Raw genomic sequence first — 12,949 nt, 5'->3', positions numbered from 1 at the left:
ACACACACACACACACACACACACACACACACACACACACACACACACACACACACACACACACGCATGTTCCAAACAGCCGAGCTGCCATTCCATGCTACTAGTGTGTGTGTGCGTGCAAGACTGTGTGTGTTTGCTGAAGGAAAACTCAAGCGCTCTAAACGAGTCGGTCGTGGCAGGCACTTGAGACAGAGTCGTTCAGAAAGTCAGAAATTTAAGGCGCGTGGTCTGTTCTCGGTTGCTCGTGTTTCTCCTGTTGCTTTGGAACCACAGCGGAGAGCTTGGACCGACCCGCGCGGCATGGCCGTTCTTTTCATCCTCGGTGTTTTGTCCACACCCCTTCTGAGATAAGGACGGGACCGAGCCTTCAGCCCCGCGCGCATGCACTAGAGGGAGAAAGTGACACTCGGGAGAACCAGAGGACAAATGAACAGACGAAGCCGGGCGATATTAAATACGTTTCGGATGCATAGGTTTAATTTCTTATAGAAGATGCGCACACGGATTTAAACGGCGTTCACATTCTTGAGACAGTTACAACCGGAACTGCGATTTGAATATTTGGAGTGATTCACTGACCTCGTCTGGGATAGACTCCGACAGCAGACATGTACGTAGGACGGTTCGTCTTTTAGTTAACTCTTTTTCAAGTATGCTGTAGTGTTTGTTAAATGTATGTGTGAAATTGTAATCCCCGATTATTTAAAACCTAATATCTTATTTTTTATGGATTGTAATGATCCAGGGACCATTTTATCTGTGCACCATCACTGCCTGCAGTTTGTAGTCTTAGTTTCTGCCATGGTGCTTCACTTATGAAGCTTTATTAGATGTTACCGATATTCGCGGATTGGAAATGAGTGTGACCACCTGACAAAACGGTGCTTAACGGTGATCTAGAAACCGGCAGAAGATTCCGTATAGGCTATTTCTACGCTTCATGGTGACAAAGACAGCGTTGTCTGCAAGAACGGCTTTGTCTGATAGTGAAATGAATGCGAGAGAAATACCGGGCATCCACGGGTATTAATAACACAAGCCGCGGGAAAGAATCTAGTGTTTTTTGAATGTGCAATGTGTGTTTCTGAACTGGCAAGCTGTGTAGCGCGCTCTGATTCAGTTGTTCCGTGTGGTGTTGCTGAGGGTTCGCCAGAGATTGGATTTGATAATGTTGTGATTACTAGTGCGTTTCTCAACGTTTCAACAGCCAAACAGTGACCAGCGTTTTCAGTAACGTGATTGAACATTTCTCATTTCTCTGTGTCGGCCTCTCAGGTCCTTTGGCCAGTGTCCTCGCGGGTTAATCCCTACATTCTAATCCCACTGTTGACTTTTTTACGTTCTACAGGGGAATGCAACCCTTGCCCCCCCCCCCCCCCCACACACACACCTCCTTCTCTCTCTTTTTCCATCTCTCTCGGTCCCTCCTCTCTCTATTTATATCTCTTGATGAGCCACAAAAAAAGTATTGAGAATTGCTTGGAAATGATATTGCTGTGTCCTGTTTAAGTCCTGTTATTTCAAGGTCGAAGATAGTGTGTGTTGTGTTATGTTCTATACCCTAGAACATTGGGCAAGCCTCAACCTAGACTCTTCAGCTAGCTCGATACTCACTCAAGAGTTGGTAGTGGAGGTGGTTTGGTGCCACCCTGGAGCGCAGGGCACCACAGTGGTTTAGGCAGCTGGGTGATCGGATGGTGGATCGGAAGGCTCCACGCTGCCCCCAGCAGAGTGTGGGAACCTTCCCCAGTGCCCAGGGTGGCACAATCTGCCCATTGTTTGTCCTGAGAGCAGGGCGATGTCAGACGACCTGATTCAGCTAATGATCCAGTCATCAGCTACAATCATAAGGAAAGAGATACGCATAGAGGAGAAGTAGGCTCTCCCTTTGTAATCAAATGCAGTTCCCCCTTTCTCTCGCTCCCTCTCTTCATATTTCTATTGCAGTTCCCCTTCTCTCTCTCTCTCTCTCTCTCTCTCTCTCTCTCTCTCTCTCTCTCCATCTCTCTCTCTCTCTCTCTCTCTCTCTCTTTCTCTTTCTCTTTCTGTCTACATTTTCCTACATTTTGTCTACAGTCTCTCTCAAGCACACACGCATGCAGACATGTGTTTGTGTTGTGAACAGCATGGTGGTTTGCCATGTCATTGAGTTGGCCTGTTCCTCTACACAGCACACACTGGCCTCAGCATAGAGCGAGCAGGAGCATGACACCCCGCAGATACTCAGATCACAGGGAGAAGACGACTGGGGTCCCAGTCCAGAGCTTCACACCTGTTTTCTGTTGACTGTGACTCTGTAACGAGAAACCATGCCAAGAGTACTCACACACAGACACAGATACACACACACACACAAGCTCACACACACAAGCTCACAGACACACACACACACACACACACACACACACAAACAGACACACACACACACTCTGTCCTGACTGTAAAGGCACCTCTGGCCTGCCAGGCTCTGTAGGGGGCGACTGGCCTGACATTCTTCTCCCAGCATGCTCTCTGGTCCTGACTGCCACGGGCCTCCCAGCTTAACGACTTCCTGTGGATGTCTGGAGTTCCTGGAGCTGGACAAACAGTCAATTAACTGCCATCGCTCTGACACACACATACACACACTCCCCCACACACATACACACACACCCCCATACACACTCAGTTGAAAGTGTTGATAAGAATTTGGCTTTCTTGTGCTGTTTTTTTCCTGAGTTGTTGAGTGCTGTTAAGTCTTTTATTGTCAGTACTTCAAAATAATAATCAGTTTTGTGCTCATTTGATTTCCTTTCTATCTTGAACTCTAAACTTGTACTTCAACTCTATGGTCAAGTAATCATGGACCTGTATGACATCAGGGACATGTATATGAGAATTGACGACTGTTTTACACACAACAGCTGCTGTAGGTCACAACAGCTCATCTCAATCCTAATCTGAACCCTTCGTTTACCCTATCGTTAGCCCTGTTGAATTGGTCTGAATTTCACCTTTGACTCCAGTCTTCTCAGCAACTGGAATTATATCCTTCGCTCTGCAGAGCACCTCTGGTTGGGTAAACGGGCTCATAAACACGGTGGCATGGGTGAGGCACGGCTGTTGCGGGGCCTGGCCTCCTGAAGCTCTCAGATGGCTCCTTAGTAGCCTTAGGCGAAGGCCAGATCGGATCCAGTGAGTGCTCCTGTGATTCACCAGTACAAGCTGGGGTTGTTTGTGTGTGTGTGTATGTTTTGTGTGTCAGGAGAGCAGAAGTTGACTGTATCATTACGCCGTTGTAGAAGTCGGTTATTACTGAGCAGCTGCTCTGGGTGACTCACTCTGACAGAACATCGCTAGGACACACCCGCACACCCGCAAACGCACGCACGCACGCACACTGACGAGGATAGCATCAGCATTGTCAGCTCTCCTCACTGCTCTGTGGGTCTCAGTGGAATAAGCTACAGAGGCAGGTAGGGGCTGTAGCTAGGGGGGCAGGTAGGGGCTGTTGCTAGGAGGGCAGGTAGGGGCTGTAGCTAGGAGGGCAGGTAGGGGCTATAGCTAGGAGGGCAGGTAGGGGCTGTAGCTAGGAGGGCAGGTAGGGGCTGTAGCTAGGAGGGCAGGTAGGGGCTGTAGCTAGGGGGGCAGGTAGGGGCTGTTGCTAGGAGGGCAGGTAGGGGCTGTAGCTAGGAGGGCAGGTAGGGGCTATAGCTAGGAGGGCAGGTAGGGGCTGTAGCTAGGAGGGCAGGTAGGGGCTGTAGCTAGGAGGGCAGGTAAGGGCTATAGCTAGGAGGGCAGGTAGGGGCTGTAGCTAGGAGGGCAGGTAGGGGCTGTAGCTAGGGGGGCAGGTAGGGGCTGTAGCTAGGAGGGCAGGTAGGGGCTGTAGCTAGGAGGGCAGGTAGGGGCTATAGCTAGGGGGGCAGGTAGGGGCTGTAGCTAGGAGGGCAGGTAGGGGGTAGGCAGGGGCTGTAGCTGGACCCAGGCTGGAGTGAGATGAGCTGAGTAGCAGCTTCAGCAGATAAGCAGCTTAGCGTCTCCTCAGGTGAGTCACCTGAGAGGTGAGGGCAGGCAGAGTAAAAGCGGACGGACGGAGGAGGTAGGAAAGGCAGACTGGACACGGTCTGAGGTCATAACCCTCAGTGACACAAGCCCTCAGTCATCCTAGTGTGTCTGCTGTAATGGTGTTGTGCTGCTGTTCTGGTGACTTCACCGCCGTGCTGACAGAGTTTCGGTTTGACAGTGAGTCACAGGCATTTGTTTATACCTCGCAGGCAAAACTAGCACCTCCTCCTCTCTTGTCCTCCTTCCTCAGTAGGACTGGACTGTAGATCATGGTGACCCATGATGGTCATCTGCTGGACAGAGCTTGGTGTCCTCTCTCCTCTAAACAGGAAGTATGTCTCTGTACCCCTACCTTGCAGGTCCAACCTTTTCATAATCTGGGAGATTAGGGAGTTTTTCCTCTGACAGTACTAAGGAGAGGATGACAGAGTAGGAGATAAGAGAGAGTATGAGAAGGGGGGGGGGGACCTGTGTGTGTGTGTGTGTGTGTACCAGGGGACTAGGGATGTGATTCAACTGTGTGCTCCAGCTGGCTGTCTAAACCTGTTCGACCACACAGAGATGAACGCAACTAGAATGCAGGGGAGAAAGGAGAGAAGATAAAGACAGGTCTGTACACAGACACAGGAACTGGAGACCTGTGATTTCCCAATCAACAATTCAAACAGAATCTCACATCAACCGTATCTCAAAGTTGTGTTGAAAAGACCATTTCTAACCCTATATTAAGCCTGATAGAGTCTTAACTAAGGTCATAGAGATAATGACTGGTAATATATACCCTGATCTGAGGTTGGTCTTCATGTCCACTGTATGGTCAACAAGTAGCAGCAGTAAGGTAATTGATGTAGTAATGAGCTGATTACATTGTGTTTAGATAGACTTACTAGCTCTGGGTTTCTAGCATATGTAAACTAGCTAGTTGACTGTAGGCTGTGACTGTAGAACTCAGTAACTAGCTAGCTTTAAGCTGTAGCATATGCTAGCTAGCGGCGTTCAGTGACAGTTAAGCCTCTTATTGGCCAGCTGGGGATTACCAGGAAGTGCTGGGTTCACAGGCACTCAGGAGCTTGTCAGCTGGGATCTGCCATCGCTACGGCAACACAGAGATAACCTTCTATAGTGTGACGGCTCTGATAGATTTGACTCTGAATGTAACAACACCGCTATGATCCCACCAGATGTCATGCGTCATAGACGTACTTACTACCAGCCTCATGCAGTGTAGACAGGCAGGCAGGCAGGCAGACAGGCTGACAGGCTGACAGGCTGACAGACAGACAGACAGGCTGGCAGGCAGGCGGACGGACAGATAGATAAACAGACAGGCCGACAGACAGACAGGCTGACAGACAGACAGGCACCTGTTGATAGTTCTCTCTGCCCTCAAACCCCAGCAGGTCCAGCATCTTGGTGATGGGATCTCTTGTGAGATCTTCAGGCGCTTGGTGATGCAGCAGGTTGGGTGTGAGCAGGGGGAGGCGTGGTGAGGTCAGACCAGGGAATGATTACCGCTCCACAGCTCTGAGCCCTTACCTCTCAACGGGGTTTAAGAGCCTGTAAATTAGGAACAGGATTTATTTGGGCCTTTTTTTTCTTTCCCTTTGCTCTCTCTCTCTTTCTCTTTCTTTTGCTCTCTTTTTCACTTTCACTCTCCTCCTCTCTCCCTCCCCCACTCTCTATTTCACCATCTCTCTGGGATGCACGCTGCAGTGTGTATGTTCGGCGTCTGTAGGCGTGTGTGTCTCTGCAGACTTCCAGGCCTCCCTACGAACACAGGAGTAAAGGTCTAGCTGGCTTTACGACATTCCCTGGCGGATGTTCACAGGAACCAGTACCGAGCTCATAAAGAGCTTTATGAGGAGGGTGGGTGAGGAGGAGAAACCAGGAAGAGAGCTGAGGATGGAGAGAGGATGGGGAGGGGGGAGAGGGCGAGGGAACGCCAAAGGAGTAGGCAGAGAGAAAAACGGAGTGAGGGAGAGAGGATGGGGGGACGAGGGCGAGGAAGGACTGAAGGGGGTATGGGTAGAAAGAGAGAATAAAGGGAGAGAGGGGGGGGGAGGAAAGGAGCGGAAAACAAGCCTACCTGTTGTGTGACACTCAGAGGAATGAGAGAATGGGAGGAATGTTTCCTCTGGCTGACAAGGCTGTAGAAGGAGAGAGGGAGGCGGAGGGGGGACGCGGTAAGGTGTGTGTTTGGGGGTGTCGGGGAGACGCACTCAGTTATACACGCACACACACACGCGTATCAAAGGCAGTGCTGAGCGAGGGTGTTTTAGAAAGGATGCCCCTCGGACGAGGCTGTTGGAACTGCCGTCAGACACGCGGCTCAGGATGTAGGGTGCCAGCTCTGTCTGATCGCTGGGTGGCTGCGGCCCTTATCTCAGGGTGTGACCCAGGTGACAAGCGTGTCCCCGGATGTTTCCGTTCCAGCCCCGGGGTGGCCTAGCAACCGCCTCCTGCCTTGTAGCTGCACGCACGCGCCCACACGTGCGCACACACACACTCCCGTGGGCGTTCGGATGGCTGTGTGTTCCTCTCCTCCCTCTCCTCCTTCTGCCAGGTGTACTGTAGGTCAGGCCGGGCCTGTCTGGTTCATGTCTCCAGGCAGCTGTCTGTGGAGAGATAAGAGATGAGCTCAGAGGGAGACGACTGCTCTCCTAATCTCCCCCCCCCCCCCCCACTCTCTCCCCGGGGTGCCCCGCGGGACTCACCGGGATGAGGCAAATGGCCTTCGAGCTGCCTGGAAGATTTGCATGAAGGCAAATGAGTCTGGTGAATGACGCTTTAGTGTGTGTTAGTGTGTGGGTGTCCATGTATTTGAGTGTGTGTGTGTGTGTGTGTGTGTGTTTTGTTTCTGTGTGTGTGTAGGGGGGGGGGGGTGTTGTGTGTGTGTGTGTCTGTCTGCAGCTACTGTAACAGAGAACCGGAACGGTAAGAGCTACAGTCGGTCCATTGTATGTGTTGGAGAGTAAAGTGCTGGACTTTAGTCTGTCTACAGAACGAAGGCTGATCCCTTCTCTTCTGTTACAGTGTGTCCAGCTAGACAGAGCCGAGACTGAGAAGTGTGTGCGTGTGCGTGTGAGTGTGTGTGTGCCCACTAGGATAGAAAAACAAACATACTTTATGTATGTGTCAATGTGTGGTCCGTGTGTGTCGTGTGTATCATGTTGAAACCATGACATCAGGTTTACTGAGCACAGGACTGTGTGTGGGTGTGGCCGTTATGGGTTAGTGTGTAATGGTGAAAGAGCCAATCAGAGGCTGGGCTAGTTTAAACCTGTCCACCAGGCCATCCTCTCTCCTCATGCTTCAAAGACAACCACCACAATGAGTTATATCTTCATTGTGTGTGTCAGCCAGCTGACAAGTTAATTTCCTGTGTGCTGTTCCTGTCAGTGACGCAGCCTCCAGCCAGCAGCCTCACGCATGTCACTGTGTTTTCTCTGGACCCGAGCACCAGGCCGGGTGCTGAAGGAAGGTTCCTGGATGTTACGTCACCATCAGCCCCTCGGCTCTTCAAGGTGGCATCGCTGCCATTCCACAGTGTAGAAGTACACACAGCTAACCCTAACCCTCCACAGAGTGTAGAAGTACACACAGCTAACCCTAACCCTCCACAGAGTGTAGAAGTACACACAGCTAACCCTAACCCTCCACAGAGTGGAGAGGTACACACAGCTAACCCTAACCCTCCACAGAGTGGAGAGGTACACACAGCTAACCCTAACCCTCCACAGAGTGGAGAGGTACACACAGCTAACCCTAACCCTCCACAGAGTGGAGAGGTACACACAGCTAACCCTAACCCTCCACAGAGTGTAGAGGTACACACAGCTAACCCTCCACAGAGTGGAGAGGTACACATAGCTAACCCTCCACAGAGTGGAGAGGTACACATAGCTAACCCTAACTGCAAAAACAAACTTATCGGCCAGTCAACCAGCCAGCAAGCCCCTCATAGGGGAGGGTATCGCTCAGTGGTTAGAGCGCTTGACCGCTGATCAAGTAATTGCAGGTTCAAATCCCCCATGTTGTACGTTGCTAGGTCGGCTGGTCAACCACTTTGGATGAAAGTTTCTTGAAAATGAATACATCATTATTGTATTACACTAAACCTACATATTGGGATATTGTGGTGGTGTTCTTGCAAAAACACAGATTTGTACCAGAAGTACTTGGTTGATCCACCATAACAAATCTCGTTTTCAATTTCAGTAATCAGAGATCTTTACTTTGCGACTTACAACCTCTATATTAGCTTTGTTCCTTGTTCACACTATAGAAAAATATACACATCGTCAACACAAATCTCAGCATTATGTGACAACCGCAGTGTGCAATTGAGACTGAATGAGACTGGTCCCCGGAGACGAGAAGCACATCCAGCTGTGATGTAGTCTTCAAGGTCCCTCTAATTATCTTACAACATGATGCACACCAACACACACACACACCAACACACACAAACACGCACACACCAACACGCACACGCACACACCAACACACAGCAGCAAAGTCACTGCTGTGAGGGGAGGAGTCTCCTGGAAGTCTGAGGAGGGGAACAATGCCTGGTGGAGCAGGGAGAGGGAGTGACAGGAAAGCTGTGATGTCACACAGGGAAGAGGGGGGGGGGGCGAGGGGGGTCCTGGGAGGGGGACTGCCTTCCCGTTTCCTGGCAGCGCCTGCCTGCGCCCTCCTCTCCTCCCTCGCTTCCTCTCCTCCCTGTCTCTGAGTGAAGGAGAGAGGGCCAAAGAGTTGACCAGGACTCTCCCAGGATAGAGCTGTCTATCTTCCCAGGAGGAGGTTGAAAACAGGACTGTGGGACTGTGGGTCTGGTCCGCTGGGGAAAGCTTGGCTTGGATCCGCCCCACCTGCGACCATGTACAGCGGATATGGAGGTACAGCTCTTTGGCGCTAACTTGTCGTCCAACTGGCACTCGTGTTTTCAAAGTTTGACCAATTCGGTACTTGTGTTTCTGTCTGAAGATCTCTGAAGTTCACCGAAACGGATACAGTTCTCTGGTTCTGTGGCTGGAACAGTGTGTTAAAGCTGGGCTGGATTGAAATTGGATGGGTTGTCACTGTCGGTTGCTTCTCTGTGTGTTTTTTCACATATCTGATCTGGTATGGGGTTCCAACCGCCCGTTAGCTCTCAGGCCTTTGTGCGTCTCTATGTGGGTTTAGTGGGCTGTTTAGTTGTCCTCCAGTATTTCATCACCCTGGGTGTTTTCTGCTTTTATACTCTGCCCATCGGTTCCTTCCAGATCTCATTTACTCTCTCCCTTTCTTTCTTTCTCTCTGTCCGCCTTAATCTCTCTTTCATTTTGTCCTGCTGTGTGTCTGCAGTCTCGGCATCAGAGTGGTTTAGCCTCCTGGGCTCAGTGCTGGTTCAGTCCAGCTCCAGTGTTCTCATGGCAGAGCTAGTGGGCCGGGGCTGTGGGGCTGTGACCATGGAGACGGTAGGCTGTAGGGCAGAAAAAGCTACCTGACTGGACAGGGTAGGCCGTAGGGCAGAAGAAGGCACAGCCTGATTGGACAGGGTAGGCCGTAGGGCAGAAGAAGGCACAGCCTGATTGGACAGGGTGGGCTGTAGGGCAGAGGAAGGTACCTTATTGGACAGGGTAGGCTGTAAGTCCTAGGAAGGTACTGGATTGGACAGGGTACACTGTAGGGCCAGAGAAAGTTACCTGATTGGACAGGGTAGGCTGTAGGGCCAGAGGAAGGTACCTGATTGGACAGGGTGGGCTGTAGGGCAGAGGAAGCTGCAGCCTGGTTGTTATTTAAGCCTGCAAGTGGGCTCTTCCTGGCACTTCTCTTAGAACAGGAAGGACCCCTCCTCCACTTCCTGCTCCTGGAGGGGGAGAGGAGAGAGAAACGAAAAGCCACTGGTACAGAGGAGCAATGCAAAGAGAGAGATTGAGTTGTGTGTGTGTGTGTGTGTGTGTGGGGGGGGGGGGGGGGGTTACAGGGGCAACCCTGTGGTCAGGGTTACAGGGGAGAGGGGAGATGGTATTAAGTTTGTGGTCACTTCAACCCTAGTGGTTTCAGCGGTGAGAGTCTAATGGTTGCGGTCTGGTTGTGATTTGGTTCCTGACTGTTGTGGCTCAGTTTAAAAGACCCTGGTTGTGTTCAGTTTCTCCATAACAGTCCACAAGCCAGTGTCAGTGTTTTAGTCCGCTGTGTGTTGAGACTCAGCTCTCAGAGCCAGGGGAGGAGGGGGGAGGTGGGGGGGGAGTGGGGGATGAATGGGAGGAGCGGAGGGAAGGAGTGGGGGGGGGGAATGGGAGAAGGTGAAGAGGAAGGGGGAGAGGAGGAGTAGGGGGGAAGAGAGAAGGAGGGGAGGCGGTGACAGGGGGCTTTTTCAGAACCTAGCAGGAGAATGAACAGGAAGGAAGAGGATGCTCGTGGGTCCGGTGAGGGTCGGAAAGTCACATGACCACCTGACCCCATTTTTATTTATATTTCTTTGTTCGGCGATCTGTTCCTCCGTTGTTGGCTTGAGGCCGTCAGTAAGCTGTCATGGGTCTGTAGAAGGAGGAGAGGCTGCCTCAACACTAAAACACGCTAACACACTAACACGCATTAATGAAACCCTACACACACTAACACATCACACACCAACACACTACACACACTAACACACGCTAACACATTTTAGTTGTTGATGAGAAGTCACAGTCGTTGGACAGACAGTCACAGAGTCTAGCCTATTTTGCATGATTGCAGAAGGTGTGGACCTGTCCTGATAAGACCAGTGTACTCTACATATGGGCGCTGGACACTTTTTGGCTCTCTGTGTGTTTCCTGAGCTCTAGTCTCACAGCCTCTGTGCTACATAGAGTCTGTCTGCATTCTGGTGTTGTTCCTGGAGGCAACCTGACTTGTCTGGGCCCTGTGTTGGGTTAGCAAGCAGCCATGTCTGTCTCTGTGTTTGGTTAGGGACATCCCTCCCTCCCTCCCTCCCTCCCTCCCTCCCTCCCTCCCTCCCTCCCTCCCTCCCTCCCTCCCTCCCTCCCTCCCTCCCTCCCTCCCTCCCTCCCTCCCTCCCTCCCTCCCTCCCTCCCTCCCTCCCTCCCTCCCTCCCTCATCTTCTCCTCCTTCCCTCATCTTCTCCTCCTTCCCTCATCTTTTCCTCCTTCCCTCATCTTCTCCTCCCTCCCTCATCTTCTCCTCCTTCCCTCATCTTCTCCTCCCTCCCTCATCTTCTCCTCCTTCCCTCATCTTCTCCTCCCTCCCTCATCTTCTCCTCCTTCCTGTCCCCCTCCTCTTTCCTGGCTGTCTCCGTGATTCTGGTCTCTGCTCCAGGCCTAGGGGGCGGGAGACCCTGCGACTGTGTCATGTCTGGAATGTCACAGGGAGACAGATGGGGGCGGGGACGGCGGAGTAGGGCTCTGTCTATTGGCTTGTTTGGCTGTCTGTCTGCGAGAGGAGAAGAGAGGTGTGTGTGTGTGTGTGTGTGGATCACACATGCAGGCACTGTATGTTAAACGTGTTGCGTGTGGCCTGATGTTGAGGGTGGGCGAGGCATGTTAGGGAGTGAAAATGTGTTTGTGTGTGTTGCGACATGTGGCCCCATAGCTTTGTATTCTAGAATTGTCCTGGAGGGAAGCCAGTCAAAAGAACAATAGACATGGTGAGGATGCGTGTGTGTGTGCGTGTGTTTGGCCGTAGCTACCCAGTCATCATGGAAGGTTGTGGAAGGTCAAGGCAGAGCGTGTGCGTGTGTGTGTGGGCAGGGAGGGGGCCAGGACCAGGGAGGGGGCCAGGCGGATGATGTGTTATGTTTGGAGAAGCCCACCACTGGCTGTCTGTATGGCCTGATCCTACTGTATTATCTCTGGACTGGTGTGGGTCTGCCTTCTGGGGACAGGTAGGACACTCACACACACACACACACGCATGCGCGGACCGAATGAAAGTTGTTGCCCGGGAGGCCGTCCTGAGATGGGTAAGGGGCTGGCTGACAGGATTGGGACTGGTGTCTGCCACTGGTTCCCTGTAGCCTGTACTGGAGGTTGTGAGTGTGGTCCTGGTGCCTCGGCAGCGAGACGACAGAGACGCCGGGACGATGTGTCGCTTACCTGTGTCCTGTCTGCCTCTAGACACACACAAAGTCAAGGATTCAACCAGTACAGGTTTGTGTAGCAGTGGAGGTGACTGTAGCAGTGCAGATGAGTGTGTGTCCTCCGAAAACACACTTTTTGTAGGTATTTTGTTGCTGTTGACTTGCTGTTTGCCAGAGTGTGATGCCTGTGTGTGTGTGTGTGTGTGTGTGTGTGTCCAGGCCAGATAGAGGCAGTCCCAGCAGTAGCAGGCTGACAGCAGCAGACAGACTGCGAGCTCAGCTTCAGACTGGTTCAGTAAGATGTGTAGCCTGGCCAGCTCTCTCTCTCTCTCTCTCTCTCTCTCTCTCTCTCTCTCTCTCTCTCTCTCTCTCTCTCTCTCTCTCTCTCACTGCATGATACTCTATTTCCTCTTTTCAACACTCTGTCAGGCTCGGTTTGTTATTAGTCAAAGTGGGTTGTGTCAACATGGCGGAGAGAGGGAGTGGGGGAAGGGAGGGAGGAAGGGGTGGAGGAGGGGTTGGAGAGAAGGCTGTATTTCTGTGTGGTCGTAACACAGACTAAGAAATATGAGCTTTCTTCCTTTTGGGAGAACCATTATCCTAAAACTTCCTGTGCTGGGGGTCTGTAGAGGACTGCTGGGGTCTGTAGAGATCTGCTGGGGTCTGTAGAGGTCTGCTGGGGTCTGTAGAGGTCTGCTGGGGTCTGTAGAGGACTGCTGGGGTCTGTAGAGATCTGCTGGGGTCTGTAGAGGACTGCTGGGGTCTGTAGAAGACTGCTGGGGTCTGTAAAGGTCTGCTGGGGTCTGTAGAGGTCTGCTGGGGTCTGTAGAGGACTGC

At 51.9% G+C, this 12,949-nt stretch overlaps 1 protein-coding gene across 2 annotated transcripts in view; it reads left to right on the top strand.

Annotated features, from left to right (window-relative positions):
• Positions 1 to 382: 382 nt before the first annotated feature.
• ripor1 (RHO family interacting cell polarization regulator 1) overlaps positions 383 to 12,949 on the top strand; it is a 30,822-nt gene continuing 18,255 nt past the window's right edge. The window contains exon 1 of one of the 2 annotated variants that reach the window (XM_084673101.1): positions 383 to 610. Coding sequence is in view for 1 of the 2 variants with exons in the window: in XM_084673100.1 (XP_084529226.1) it covers positions 8,927 to 8,945 (19 nt within the window). In the remaining variant the exon portion in view is untranslated. Of the gene's footprint in view, positions 611 to 8,797; positions 8,946 to 12,949 lie in introns of those variants that run through there. The other variant, XM_084673100.1, reaches the window with a different exon arrangement.

Source organism: Hypomesus nipponensis, chromosome 14 (assembly GCF_054491055.1).
Source record: "Hypomesus nipponensis isolate SF chromosome 14, ASM5449105v1, whole genome shotgun sequence".
Lineage (NCBI taxonomy): Eukaryota > Metazoa > Chordata > Actinopteri > Osmeriformes > Osmeridae > Hypomesus > Hypomesus nipponensis.
This window is presented reverse-complemented; position numbering and strand designations above follow the sequence as displayed.